The sequence below is a fragment of the Octopus bimaculoides genome, chromosome 6 (assembly GCF_001194135.2).
Source record: "Octopus bimaculoides isolate UCB-OBI-ISO-001 chromosome 6, ASM119413v2, whole genome shotgun sequence".
NCBI lineage: Eukaryota > Metazoa > Mollusca > Cephalopoda > Octopoda > Octopodidae > Octopus > Octopus bimaculoides.
Genome location: NC_068986.1, coordinates 21,391,096 through 21,405,271, shown reverse-complemented (window position 1 = coordinate 21,405,271; position 14,176 = coordinate 21,391,096). Strand labels below are relative to the sequence as shown.

The window sequence follows — 14,176 nt, the reverse complement described above, 5'->3', positions numbered from 1 at the left end:
ATATATAAATATATATATATACTTACATACACACACACACACACACACACACACACACACATATATATATAAATACATGCACACACATATATACACGCACACACATATATATATATATATAGAGAGAGAGAAACAATTTAACATTAAGCTGTTGGATTACTCAGTAAGCTGTAACTTCAAAGTTCACTGTCAACCTTTTCCTTGTAAAAACGAATACAGAGAAACGTACACACACACACACGCATGCACACACACACACACGCACACGTGTGTGCATGTATAATTCTGTTTATGATTTAATGTGGTGGAAAGAACAGTCTAGTAGCACCAGCTGGTCTGCAACCTGTAGACTTTGACAGTTTAGTGACATCAGTTAAGGATGGAAAGGCATATGTACCTACTGTGCTATGTGGTTAAGTAAACTATCTGATGGCATTAGGTTACATACCCAGTACATTAGTAACATCACAGGGAAGTGCATATGTTTACTGGATTAGTTTAATGGGTGGTGTGTCATGTATAGCTGTGTGTGATGTATTTTTAACTGGGAAGGCCACACCAGGGGTACATGGAAATAAGAGAATTTCCTCTCTAAGCAAACAGCAATAATATGTAGGGTAACCAGAATTAAGGTGGTCTTTGTGGAGTGTCAGTGGCCAATGTTTTGAAGTTCATTACCAAGGTGTTTGTTTAGTAACAACAATATAATTGGTCAGTTTTCTTGTTGATGGATACTATAAGCTATTGTGGTGAATGCAATTTCTTGTGGAAGTAGGGTTGTCAGTTAGAAACTGCAGGAGAGTAAGGAGGGGCCTCCAACCCTGTCAAAGATGCTCCTTATCATGTTGGTTCTGAATTCACTAGATAAAAAGGTAAAATTTTTCTTTGTCCCTGCTCATGAAGGAGTACACATGTTGTGTGAATCTTCCATTAAAATTATTTGTTGTTTGGCCTGTATAGCTGATGTGATACCATCAGATAGTGTGAAGGTAGCTTTATAGACCTGTCTTTGGGATACAGCATTCTCTCTATGAGAAATTGGGTAGGGTTTTGATAGCAACAGACTTGAGTATGGAGTGGAGTTTGAGCGAGTTCTATACTTTTTTTTTCAGTTGTATTATCTAGGTATGAGTAGCTAGTCATTCTAAAAATGCTGCCTAATTAAGGACAAGAAGCTTCCAACTATATTGTAGATGTGTGGGGCACTGAATCCTAAACTACAGGAATATGTTTGTGTGTGTACATACACATATGCACATCCATATATAAATAAATACACACACACACACACACACACACACACGCACACACACACACACATTATATACACATATATGCATATACATTGGCATTAGGAAGGGCATTCAGCTGTAGAAACCATGCTAAAACAGACAGTTGGAGCCTGGTACAGCTTTTGAGCTTCGCAGCTCCCATCAAACTGTCCAACCCATGCCAGCATGGAAAACAGACATTTTCATCATCTTCATCACCATATGCAAATATATTATATATTAAATTACATCATATATATATATATATTTTATTCTTTTACTTGTTTCAATCATTTGACTGTGCCCATACTGGAGCACAACCTTTAGTAGAACAAATTGACCCTTGGACTAATTGTTTGTAAGCCTAGTACTTATTCTACCGTTTTTTTTTTGCCAAACTGCTAAGTTACGGGGACGTAAACACACAAACGTAAATTGTCAAGTGATGGTGGGGGGACAAACACAGACACACACACAAATATACATTTATATATATATACGACGGCCTTCTTTCAGTTTCCATCTACCAAATCCACTCAGAAGGCTTTGGTTGGCCCAAGGCTATAGAAGAAGACACTTGCCCAAGATGTCACATAGTGAGACTGAATGGTTGGGAAGCAAACTTCTTGCCACAAGTGATGGTATTTTGATAATACTATCATTCTCATATTTACTTATATATATATATATATATATATATATATATGATATTGGTTCCTTTGAATTCCATATACTATTTGTTTTGTTGTCTCTATGAAGAGTAATCAGGTTAATAACACATGAACAGGTTGAATTCCACTCCTTTATTATTAATTAACTGGTTAATATATATCCAACTAATTAATCAGTCATTTGTTTAAAAGTCAATCGTTTTTTTTTTTTTTTATTTTGTTTGTCAAAGTTCATTTGTTGCCATTTGCAACTTTTTCAGTGATTTCCCTCCCAGTTCATTATGGAGGCTGTGTTTGTGTCTCTGAGGCCTTGTTGCTTGTATGTGTGTAGAATATAGTAGGTGTGTCTGTTTGTGTGTGAGTGTGTGTGTGCCAGTGCTTCTATGTGTGTATGCACATGTACATATGCATGTCTGAGTGTGTATACGTGTATGTGGTGTGTGTGTATGTGTATAGCCATATGTTCCTGTGTCCCTGTGTGTGTATTCTTATGTGTGCATGTATGGGCACATCTATACTACCTATATTTACCTACCTACAAAATATCTGCATTCTTATTCTATAATTTAAGTCAGGACAGAATCTGCTATATGGATTATCTGTTATAGACGGCATCTGCCAGAAGAGCACAAATTATGGGTGTGTCAACACTTGTAAATGTCTATTTGCTTAAATTATGTAAAATTTGTCATATTTAATGAGGATCGGTAGATGCTCCTGCCAGATGTCTTACATATGTTTTAATGTCATAACTATATTTGTATTTATTTGTTATCATCAGCAGTTTTTTTATTTAGTATTTAAGCTGTTCACTCATTCAGAAATTTTATTTTCACAGTTATAAATAATATTTCTATCATTAGCCTAATTATTTCCCCACACATTTTTTAAAAATTAAGATATTTTAAATTGCTGCTGTAATGATAAAATTCTTTGGATGCAATAAATATAGGCATCTTTAATCTTGGGAAAAGCACATTATTGTTAAGCTATATTTCAGGGAGTGATGGAACCCAATAAGCATTGTTGATGATATTTCTTCAAATTAACTATTTTTATGTTTGTTTTGCCATTTTATTATCAACGCTTTTTTGACTTTCAGTAAGATCTTTTAGCTGGGATTTACATTCCATTTATATTCCATTTACAGTCAGCATTAATTGCAAACTTTGCAGCTATTTCCTTCGTAGTTCATAATAGATAAAAAGAAATGAATTGTTGCTAGGTTTTTGACTGTTTCACCTCCCCAACTGCAGCACATCTATTAATATTAATAATATTAAGTCTCTTTTGCCGAACCGCTAAGTTACGGGGACGTAAACACACCAACATCGGTTGTCAAGCAATGGTGGGGGTACAAACACAAACACACAAATACATACATACACAAATATATACGTGTATATATATATATATATATATATATATATATATATATATATATATATATATATATCTATATATATATCATCATCATCATCATCATCATCATCATCGTTTAACGTCCGCTTTCCATGCTAGCATGGGTTGGACGATTTGACTGAGGACTGGTGAAACCAGATGGCTACACCAGGCTCCAATCTGAATTGGCAGAGTTTCTACAGCTGGATGCCCTTATTGATAAATAGATAGATAGATAGATAGATAGATGGATGGATAGATAGATAGATACATACATACATACATACGTATGTATGGATACATGTATGTGTTTGTGCAAATATGTATTTTATATATAGGGGCTGTATGAAATTAATTGGCATAGATAATTGTTGCTGTGAAGATCTGCTTCTATCAGGTCAAAGCAGTTCAATGGCATCAAGCCAGGAAGCTAATTATATTGAAATCATGTCTAAATATTAGATATTGATAATAATCATTGACAATTGTGTTGATTCAGCCAATAATAAAAGTCATTAGCTGCCCGAATATAATTAGTCTTTTTACATGAATGAATATTATCCTCATTATCAGTCTTTTCATTGATTGTTTTGGGTTTTATAAACATCCTTACACGCTAGCATGGATTGGCTGCATCTGTAGTAAAGCATTCTTGCGTACACCTGAATTGTCTTACCATTCCTTACGTTAATGTTAACTCATTGCTCTCATATTCGTCACCTCACCACCACCATCACCACTTCTGTTTTATTTTCAAGTTGACTTTTTGATCTACTTATAGTATGGGTGTCTTTTCAGTATCCATATGCAATGCCTGATCATACCAGTGAAAGGATCTCTTTTGCATACATCTACCATCATCATCATCATCATCATCATCATCATCATCATCATCATCATCACCACCACCACCATCACCATATCATCACCACCACCACTGTCATCATCATTACCATCACCACCACCACCATCACCACCACCACACCATCATCATCATCATTATCACCATCACCACCACCATCGTTATCATCACCACCACCACCACTGTCATCATCATTATCATCATCACCACCACCACCACCACCACTACCACCACCACCACTATCATTATCATTATCACCACCACCACCACCACATCATCATCATCATCATCACCGCCATTTAGTGTCCATTTTCCATGCTGGCATGGATTGAACTGTTTGACTGGATCTGATAGGTCCAAGGATTGCATCATACTCCAGTGTCTGCTTTGACATGATTTCTACAGCTGTATGCTCTTCCTAATTTATACCAACCACTTTACAGCATGTAATGTGTGCTTTTCTTGTGCCACAAGCACTATTGTGTTTGCCATGCAGCAAACATATATATATATATGTATGTAAAACAAGAGTCCCACATGGTGCTTGATTCCACTATTACATGCTCCCACTGTAACTGTGGGTTTTGTGCCAATATCAGCCTCATAAGCTACCTCAGGATCCACAAGGGGTAAAGCTCTTAATCTGGTTGGTTCTGGGTTCAGTCCCACTGCGTGGCATCTTGGGCAAGTGTCTTCTACTATAGCCTCGGGCCAACCAAAGCCTTGTGAGTGAATTTGGTAGACGGAGACTGAAAGAAGCCCGTCATATATATGTATATATATATATGTATGTGTGTGTATATGTTTGTATGTCTGTGTTTGTCCCCGCCAGCATCGCTTGACAACCGATACTGGTGTGTTTACATCCCCATAACTTAGTGGTTCGACAAAAGAGACCGATAGAATAAGTACTAGGTTTACAAAGAATAAGTCCTGGGGTCGATTTGCTCAACTAAAGGTGGTGCTCCAGCATGGCCACAGTCAAATGACTGAAACAAGTAAAAGAGTATATATATATTCCAACATCAATTAAATCACTTTACAGAAGTTGGCTGCTATTTCTTGTAAGCCTTCTGTTAAGTCCATAGTTTTGAGTTTTTAGTTTATTCAAGTTAAGTATAATTAAACTTGATTAGTTGAGAATCCACGAAAGCTTTGACCATACATTCTGGGTATTTATTGTTTGCATTGATGACATACCAATGAGTCTTTTTCTTTTGTAATGTGATTCAGTGCAATTAAAGGACATAAATACTTCTATTAACTCCAAAGCACTTTTAATTAAAGGCTATTGTTTAGCTCTAACTTCAACGTATTAAGTGGATGAGGGAGATAAACCTCCTGGACAAGATGTCAGTTTGTTTCGAGATTACGTTTCCTAATGATTCATTTCTTTTTCTCAGCAGGTAAATGAAAAGATATTTAAGAATTAACCGTTTTTAAAAATTTTATTTTACCATATTTCTGCTCAAATACACTGTTTTCATTTTAATTGGTGTCTGGAACATAATTTAACATGAAATTTCAATGGAAGGTTTTAATTTAAATCAGTTTTAAAAAAATGCAAGTTTGTATCACAGAATCAGTGGTAGGCTTTTGTTTAGCTCTAACTTCAAGATTTTAAGTAGATGGAGATAACCCCTCTGGACAAGATATCAGTTAATTAATTCTGAAAATTACACACAAAAAAATTAGTAAAATAATTTTGTCATTATTAGAATCGTTAGCATGCTGGACAAAATGCTTAGCAGCATTTACTCCGTCTTTACATTCTAAGTTCCAGTTCTATTGAGGTTGACTTTCCCTTTCATCCTTTTAAGGTCCAGTTGAGTACTGGGGTTGATGTAATCAACTAGCCATCCCCTCCCAAAATTTCAGGCCTTGTGCCTATAGTAGAAAGGATTATTATGGTGGTGTTTGAAACACAGTTTAACATAAAATTTTCATGGTAGGTTTTAATCTGGATCACTTTAAATAAAGCAAGTTTATATCATGGAATCAGTGATAATCTCGGCAGATTGGTAGTTACAAAAGGGTTAAATGTCCCTTTTAAATACACAACAAAATACCTGTTGTGGTTTTGTACCGAAGGCCTTAAAGAAGTTAGTTTAATATTGTATCTTAATCATTTCATTTTTATCAGAGCATGAATAAATGGGTTGAAGTTAAACCTAAAAAATATTCATATAAAGTCACATGTTTACTTCTTTCTAGCATGGGAGTATGGCCATGCTTGGGCACTGCCTCTCTGAAGGTTTGGTCAAAAAAATCGCTCCTTACTGTGCTTATTTTAAAGTTTTGTGCTTATTCTATTGGTCTGTTTTGCTGAACCGCATGTTACGGGGATGTAAACAAACCAACATTAGTTGTCAAACAGCAGTGGTGGGAGACTAAACACAACACACACACACACACACATTAGGGGCTTTCTCATGGTCTCCATCTATCAAATTCATTCACCAGGCATTGGTTGGTTTGGGGTTATAGTAAAAGGCACTTGTCCAAGGGGCAACACACTGAGACTGAACTTGGAACCTTGTGATTGCAAAGCAAACATCTTAACCATACAGCCATGACTACACCTAAACCGAATGCCAAATCTTGAAGGATTTTTTTTTCTTTTCCCCTTTTGGTATGAAGTTTTAAATAGAAGTCTATTAAAATACCTCATTGTTCATATTGCAGACTGGAAAATATGTTAATCACAATTGGTATAAACTAAAATACATATTAATATTGGTCACTTAATATAGTTTGATAATAATTAAAATATAGAATGAATGTTTTAGCAATCAAACAATAATTGTACATAGAAAATAAAATATAACATATGGTGCACATGTAGATTAATAATAATATTTTCAGTTTTGACTTTTGTCTTCAATAAAGTTATTGGCTGGATGATGTTGCATTGCCTTAACAGCTGGTTCCAACCTTAGAGCTGTGATTCATCAATATATTTCTATGGAAAGTACATGTCATAATATGGAAATAAGTAATAATTTCTTTTTACTTTATATCTTACTTACTATATATAGAAGACGGTTTAGCCAAGCAGTTTGGGTCAATGTGGGAAGGAATGGTGCAATCAAGATAGAATTGGAAGCGCATTGTGATCAGCTGGGTATTACAACATCTGATGTTCTGGGTGATACTGTGATATATGTGTGTGTGTCTATGTATATATATATATATATATATATATATATATATGTATATATACCACTTGAGCATGGCTGTTGCTAGTACTGCCTGACTGGCCCTTGTGCCGGTGGCACGCAAAAACATCCACTACACTCTCAGAGTGGTTGGCATAAAGAAGGGCATCCAGCCATAGAGACTCTGCCAGATCAGATTGGAGCCGGACGTTAAACGATGATGATGATGATGATATATATATATATGTATATATGTATGTATATATACACATACACACACACACACACACACACACACACACACACACACACACACACATATATGTCACAGTATCAGTTTATATATATATATCGCAGGAGTGGCTGTGTAGTAAGTAGCTTGCTTACCAACCACATGGTTCTGGGTTCAGTCCCACTGCGTGGCACCTTGGGCAAGTGTCTTCTACTATAGCCTCGGGCCGACCAAAGCCTTGTGAGTGGATTTGGTAAACGGAAACTGAAAGAAGCTCGCCGTATACATATATATATATATGTGTGTGTGTGTGTGTGTGTGTGTGTATGTTTGTGTGTCTGTGTTTGTCCCCCCAACATCGCTTGACAACTGATGGTGGTGTGTTTACATCCCCGTAACTTAGCGGTTCGGCAAAAGAGACCGATAGAATAAGTACTAAGCTTCCAAAGAATAAGTCCTGGTGTTGATTTGCTTGACTAAAGGTGGTGCTCCAGCATGGCCGCAGTCAAATGACTGAAACAAGTAAAAGAGACATAAGTTGTTCCAAACGCAGATGTCATATCAGAAGCAAATGAACTCTCATTGCAGGTACTTACACAAAAGGTACAGTGCAGCAGCGAGCCAGATGAACTGACCTCGCTGGCCTGATGACCGGCCCGCAGGCTGTAGTTTAGTGACCCCCTGATCTAAGGTGATATTCCTGATCCAGACCAAAGAGAACACTTAGAACAGCGCTTCTCTAACGTTTTAGCTACTGCCCACTTTCTTTTAGTAACACTTTCAACACCCTCTTGCTATGGTTGAAGAAAATTTAGTACATCACAAAATCAGCCAACAGGTTAATCACCATTAAAAGACTATTTATACAAAGGTAATTCCATCAATATTATATGGAATGTCAAAACTCATTTCAACTCTAATTACATTGCCAGATGTTTCATGCATAGAATAAAAATTGGAAATATTTTTGCAAATTAAGCTTAAAACATGCATCATTGACCCCCCCCCCTACTGCCTCCTTTGTCCCTAGTACCATTTCCCCACCCCTTTCTTTAGCAGTGGGGTAGTACCACCCACAACTTATATTTCACCAACTGGATCATTTTTTTACCATATAGTCAGGAGGGAAGGAGTGTCTATGACCTTTTCCAGAGCCTCCGAGACTGGTGGATGGATGGATGGTCATGGCTTAGTGGTTTGGGTGTCACACTCATGATCATCAGAGTATGGTTTCAATTCCTGGACCGGGAAATGCGTTGTGTTCTTGAGCAAAACACTCCATTTCATGTTGCTCCAGTCCACTCGGCTGACAAGAGTGTGTAATTCTGCAATGAACTGGTGTCCCATCCAGGGACGAAAATATATATGGTACAAAAAAACTGGAAAACCATCCTTATGAGTTTTATTTTTTATCTTTTAAGACCAGTGGGAGAAAGAGAATAAGGAAGATATCTTCAAACCAGAGACTTGGCATGAACATTTGCAACAGAGCAGACCATGCTAAAGGCCACCCAAGGTGTTAGGTGGCAGTGTTTAAGCAGTTGATGGATTAAGTCTATTATCAAAGTAGGCCACAGTGGGATTTGAACTCAAAATGCAAAGATCCAAAACAAATACCACAAAGCATCTGATCTGATGTTCTTCCAGTTTGGATTGGAACTTTATTTACCCCGAAAATGAAAGATAAAAAGGGCTACAGCACAATTTGAACTCTGATTTTATTCATTTATTTGCATTGTATAATTCTTACATTGCTCTGGACATTCAACTCCTGATAGAGTAAATACCAGTTAAACAATAGGGCTGATATAATTAATTTACACCCTTCCTCGAATTTGCTGGTTTTGTGCCAAAATTCCAGAATATGAAACCAATTTTTATATTTATTGCCTATATATTACTTATGTCCCATTGAAGACTAATTTTATTTTTGATTTCTTTTTTGTCTATGTCAGATATGATGTCAATAAAGATAAATTTATTGATATTGAAGAATTAAAAGTCATGATGGAAAAACTAGGAGCACCACAGACACATTTAGCCTTAAAGGAAATGATTAAAGAAGTTGATGAAGATGAAGATAACAAAATTAACTTTAGAGAGGTAAGTGATATATTTGATATGAATATTTAGATTTTCAAAGCATATTAAACATGCACACACACACACAAATACATACAGAGATTCATGCATGTTAATTACGGGTGTGGTTGATGTAACAAGGAAAATTTCGGTATGTTTGTTGTTGGAAAAGTAATATAGTAACTTTGGTTTTTTCATATACAAAAGCCTATGGTCAGATTTTGTAGGAGAGTGTGCAGTCAACTGGATTAAATCAACCTGTTATTCATACATTTTTAATCAGTTGTGTGTGTGTGTGTGTGTGAGAGTGAGTGCATGCACGTGCACATGTGTGTTTCTGTGTGAGTGAGTGTGTGTGAAAGTATGTATCATTGTGTCTCCTTGTGTTGACAGTGTTTGATAGTTGTAAATGTATATCATTGTCATTCATCGTCAATACCAGCATAATTAGAACTCAGTATTAGAGCCAGTTCAATCAACTGAACACTCCACAAGCTGGTGCCCCAGCATGGCCACAGTCTAATGACCGAAACAAGTGAAAGATAAAAGATAAATGGAGCTAATCCAATCATTTCTATTTTGATGTAGATGCTGCTAGGTTGACTGAAACAAGAAAATATATTTGTGTGTATTTTTTCTCACATTTTCTTATTGTAGCAGTAAAGCATATTTGCTGTTATGTCCATTTTCGTTGCTATTTTTGATTTTGTAATTGTTTTATTGTTTGGTTAATTTTTCTGGTATTCACCTTATTCACAACTTCTAGATTAATCATACACCACTGCATTAGTTTAAAGAAAATACTTATCCTTGTTCTGTTTCTAAACTAAACGTTACTCGTTTTTCAACCTTATTCTTAATGTTAAATCCATTGTTTTCTTTCCTTCTTACTTCTCATGCTTATTTCGGATTGTCTTGTTATTCTAATTATTCTAATTAATTGGTAGCCACATCCAAATTATAAATATTTCAACAAAACTTGTCACCATGTTTCTTGTGCTCAAATAAGACTGCAATATCAGCCAAAGAACTTGTCTGTAAATATTTTACCAAGTTGCTATCTCTGTTATTTCTACATTTTCCTTCTTACTGGGTTTTTTTTTTATCATGTTATCAAAGAAATAATTGGTTTGTAAATTTGATAAGCTTGCTCAATTTAAAACACTTTTTGCCATAAATTACAATATTTTGTATTAGCAAGTAAAAATACTAATCATTACTTTTTAATTACTGGTTAAAACATCTCTACAACTTGAGTCCATTCAGTTCATTAATTCTTTCTAGCTTTGTGTGTACGCAAATTTTTTATGTGAAAAAATGTACCAAAAAGAGAAAACAAATAAGGATAATAAACAAAAATTATATAAGCTTTGACTCTGAAAATGCAAGTATAAACGCTTTCTTTAGTGTTAGATCTAACTGACATTTCTAATCACATGAAAACTGGATGTACAAATACTGGAAAACTGCATTGTAAGGTGATACTAGATATTGTAAGTTCTAATCTGAACTGTAACTGGCTCAAGAGCCTATAGCTGTTCTTGGACTTAAACTGATGATTATAATTGTATCTATTATTTTAATGAAAATTAAAAGTTATAAAATTTTAATTTTATTGTTTCAGTTTCTCCTTATTTTCCGGAAAGCAGCTGCTGAAGAATTAAACACAGACAGTGGTCTATACGAGTTATATCAAAATGTATGGGAAATAGATGTGGACAAAGAAGGAGTGAAGGGTGCTAAGAACTTTTTTGAGGCCAAGGTAAAAATTCCTAAAAATTCCATTCTATATCTCTAAGTTGACAAAATGCAACAATTCAGATATATTTTTTTGAATGAAATGTTATCTACATTTCTAAATTGAATCAATTCAATGAATTGATACCTCAAGACCTTATTAATATTCAGTAAATGATCTGAAATTTGACATGATATTGTGTTAGTTGTAAATGAATGTTACCATCATGCAAGCAGTGTCCTTTGTTTTTGATCTTCCCTGAAAACATGTTTCATCGTGAGGAGATATCTTACTTGGAAACAGGTAAGGGTTGGTGGCAAAAAGGCCATCCAGCTATTAAAAATATGCTTCAACAAATTCCAGGCATGGAAAAGTAGACATTAAAATGATGCTGCTAGTGATGATATATACAATATATGGTAAGAAGATTGCTTCCCAACCACATGGTTCCAGCTTCGGTCCCACTGCATGGCACCTTGGGCAAGTGTCTTCTACTATAGCCTCAGGCCAACTAAAGCCTTGTGAGTGGATTTGGTTGATGGAAACTGAAAGAAGCCCATTGTATATGTATGTATGTATTTGTGTGCCGGTGTTTGTCTGCCCCCACCATCACTTGACAACTGATATTGGTGTGTTTACATCCCCATAACTTAGTGGTCTGGCAAAAGAGACTGATAGAATAAGTACTAGGCTTACATAGAATAAGTCATGGGGTTGACTAATTCAACTGAAGGCGGTGCTCCAGTATGACTGCAGTCAAATGAGTGAAATGAAAACGGCTTCAATATATATTATAGATGTGTGTGTGTGTGTGTGTGTATAAAGGGCTTCAATATGTATTATAGATATGTGTGTGTGTGGTGTATAAAGGGCTTCTATGAAGGCTCCATCTGCCAAATTTCACTAACAAGTCATTGGTTAGCTCAAGACTAGTAGAGAACTGGGATGGAATCTGAAACCACAGAGTTGTGAAGCAAACGTCTTAACCATGCAGCTAGGCTTGTATTGATGTCTCTAAAGAAATTGTGTTAGAATAGAAATACAAGCATTAGATTGATATTCATCGAGATAAAAAATATGATTTGAAATTCCAGACATTTTATGTCAAATGAGAGATTCTCAGTGTTAAAAATATATCTAAAGTAGTTGCCTTGAATATCTTAAATCAGAATTCAGATAGGCATAGGCATGACTGCATGGTAAGAAGTTGCTTCCCAGTCACATGATTCTGGGTTCAGTTCCACTGTGTGGCACCATAGGTCAGTGTTTTCTACTATAGCCATGGGCCGACCAAAGCCTTGAGAGTAGATTTGGTAGATGACTGAGAGAAGCCCATCATGTGTGTGTTGGTATCTGTTTGTCCCCTACCACTGCTTCACAACCAGTGTTGGTGTATTTATGTCCCCGTAGCTTAGTGGTTTGAGACCAGTGGAATAAGTACCATATTTTAAAAATAAGTACTGGGGTTGGTTTGTTCAGCTAAAAGTTCTTCAAGGCGGTGCCCCAGTATGAAGCAAGTAAAAGATAAAAGATAAGATGACTGTCTCGTTAAGAAGCTCTCTTTGCAACCATGTGGTTTCACATTAAATAGGTGCAACAATCCTCGTGCTAATTGCTGCACTGCACTCAATGCAAACATCATCAGACAGTGATTACAACAACCCTCATATATTATAAACTAATTAATTAGTGATTAATCCCTGTTGTTTCTAATCCACCATACATTACAAAACCAGCTGATTCAATGGTTGTCATAGCTCTTATTTCTATAATTGAAATGTCTTTGGATGTTATTCTTATTTTATCTACCTAAACAAGCTACCAAATTAAAACCAAAACCAGCAGCACCAATTACGACTGTCTGGTCAAAATTTAGTCATTTCAAACAACCTTGTTGTTGTTATTGTTGTTTAGTCTTTGGTCAACTTTGATCAAGTACATCTCTGGTCTGAAGTGTTCTAGGTATGACCATCACAACTTTTTGTACACTTGAGACAAGTACAAAGTGGGTTGTGTGATTAAGAAGCTTAAACAAGGATAAATCAAAGAATATATTTGAACTTTAATATTAGGGCACAATAAGGCAATGAGCTGGCAGAACTATGAGCACACTGGATGACTTGCTTAGCGGTATTTCATCTGTCTTTACGCTCTGAGTTCAAATTCTGCTAAGTTTGACTTTGCCTTTCATCCTTTGGCGTGGAGGGGGGGGGGGTAAAATAAGTACCAGTGGAGCACTGGGATCGATGTAATCAACTAGCCCCTCTCCTGCATTTACTGGTCTAGTGCCAAAATTTGAACCCAATATTAGGGTGACCTGGCAGAGTTGTTAGCATGCCAGACAAAATGCTAGTCAACTTTGCCTTTTGAGTTTTTTTGGTGTCAGTGAAATAAGTATCTATCAAGCTCTGTGGATGATGTAATCAACTGGTCCTTCCTCCTGGCCTTGTGCTTATACTAGAAGGAATATTAGGGCTCAGTTGTTAACTTATTAATTCTGCCATTTCTATCCATGTTCACATTTCATTTGAACATGCAGATGTATTGTTTAATTAATGATTTCCTCTTTCGTTCTTTTAGATTGATGCTCAGACATGGTCAAAGAAATTTGAAAATGAAATCAAGGAAGAACAAGAGGAAAGAAAGAAGCAAGCAGAAGAAGCGAAAGAACGAAAGAAAGCATTCAAGGAAAAGGCGTCGGTGTTTCAGTAGCCGTAGGAAGTTGTTCTTAATTTGGCTTCCTTTAGTTTTTTTTTTTTTT

At 35.9% G+C, this 14,176-nt stretch overlaps 1 protein-coding gene across 2 annotated transcripts in view; it reads left to right on the top strand.

Moving 5' to 3' along the window:
- LOC106875147 (EF-hand domain-containing protein D2) overlaps nt 1-14,170 on the top strand; it is a 56,105-nt gene extending 41,935 nt beyond the window's left edge. For both annotated transcript variants that reach the window (XM_014923151.2, XM_014923150.2), the window contains exons 2-4: nt 9,551-9,698; nt 11,302-11,439; nt 13,996-14,170. In XM_014923151.2, coding sequence (XP_014778637.1) covers nt 9,551-9,698; nt 11,302-11,439; nt 13,996-14,127 — 418 coding nt within the window. In that variant the 3' untranslated portion in view covers nt 14,128-14,170. The remainder of the gene's footprint in view (nt 1-9,550; nt 9,699-11,301; nt 11,440-13,995) is intronic.
- The last annotated feature ends 6 nt before the right edge of the window (nt 14,171-14,176 follow it).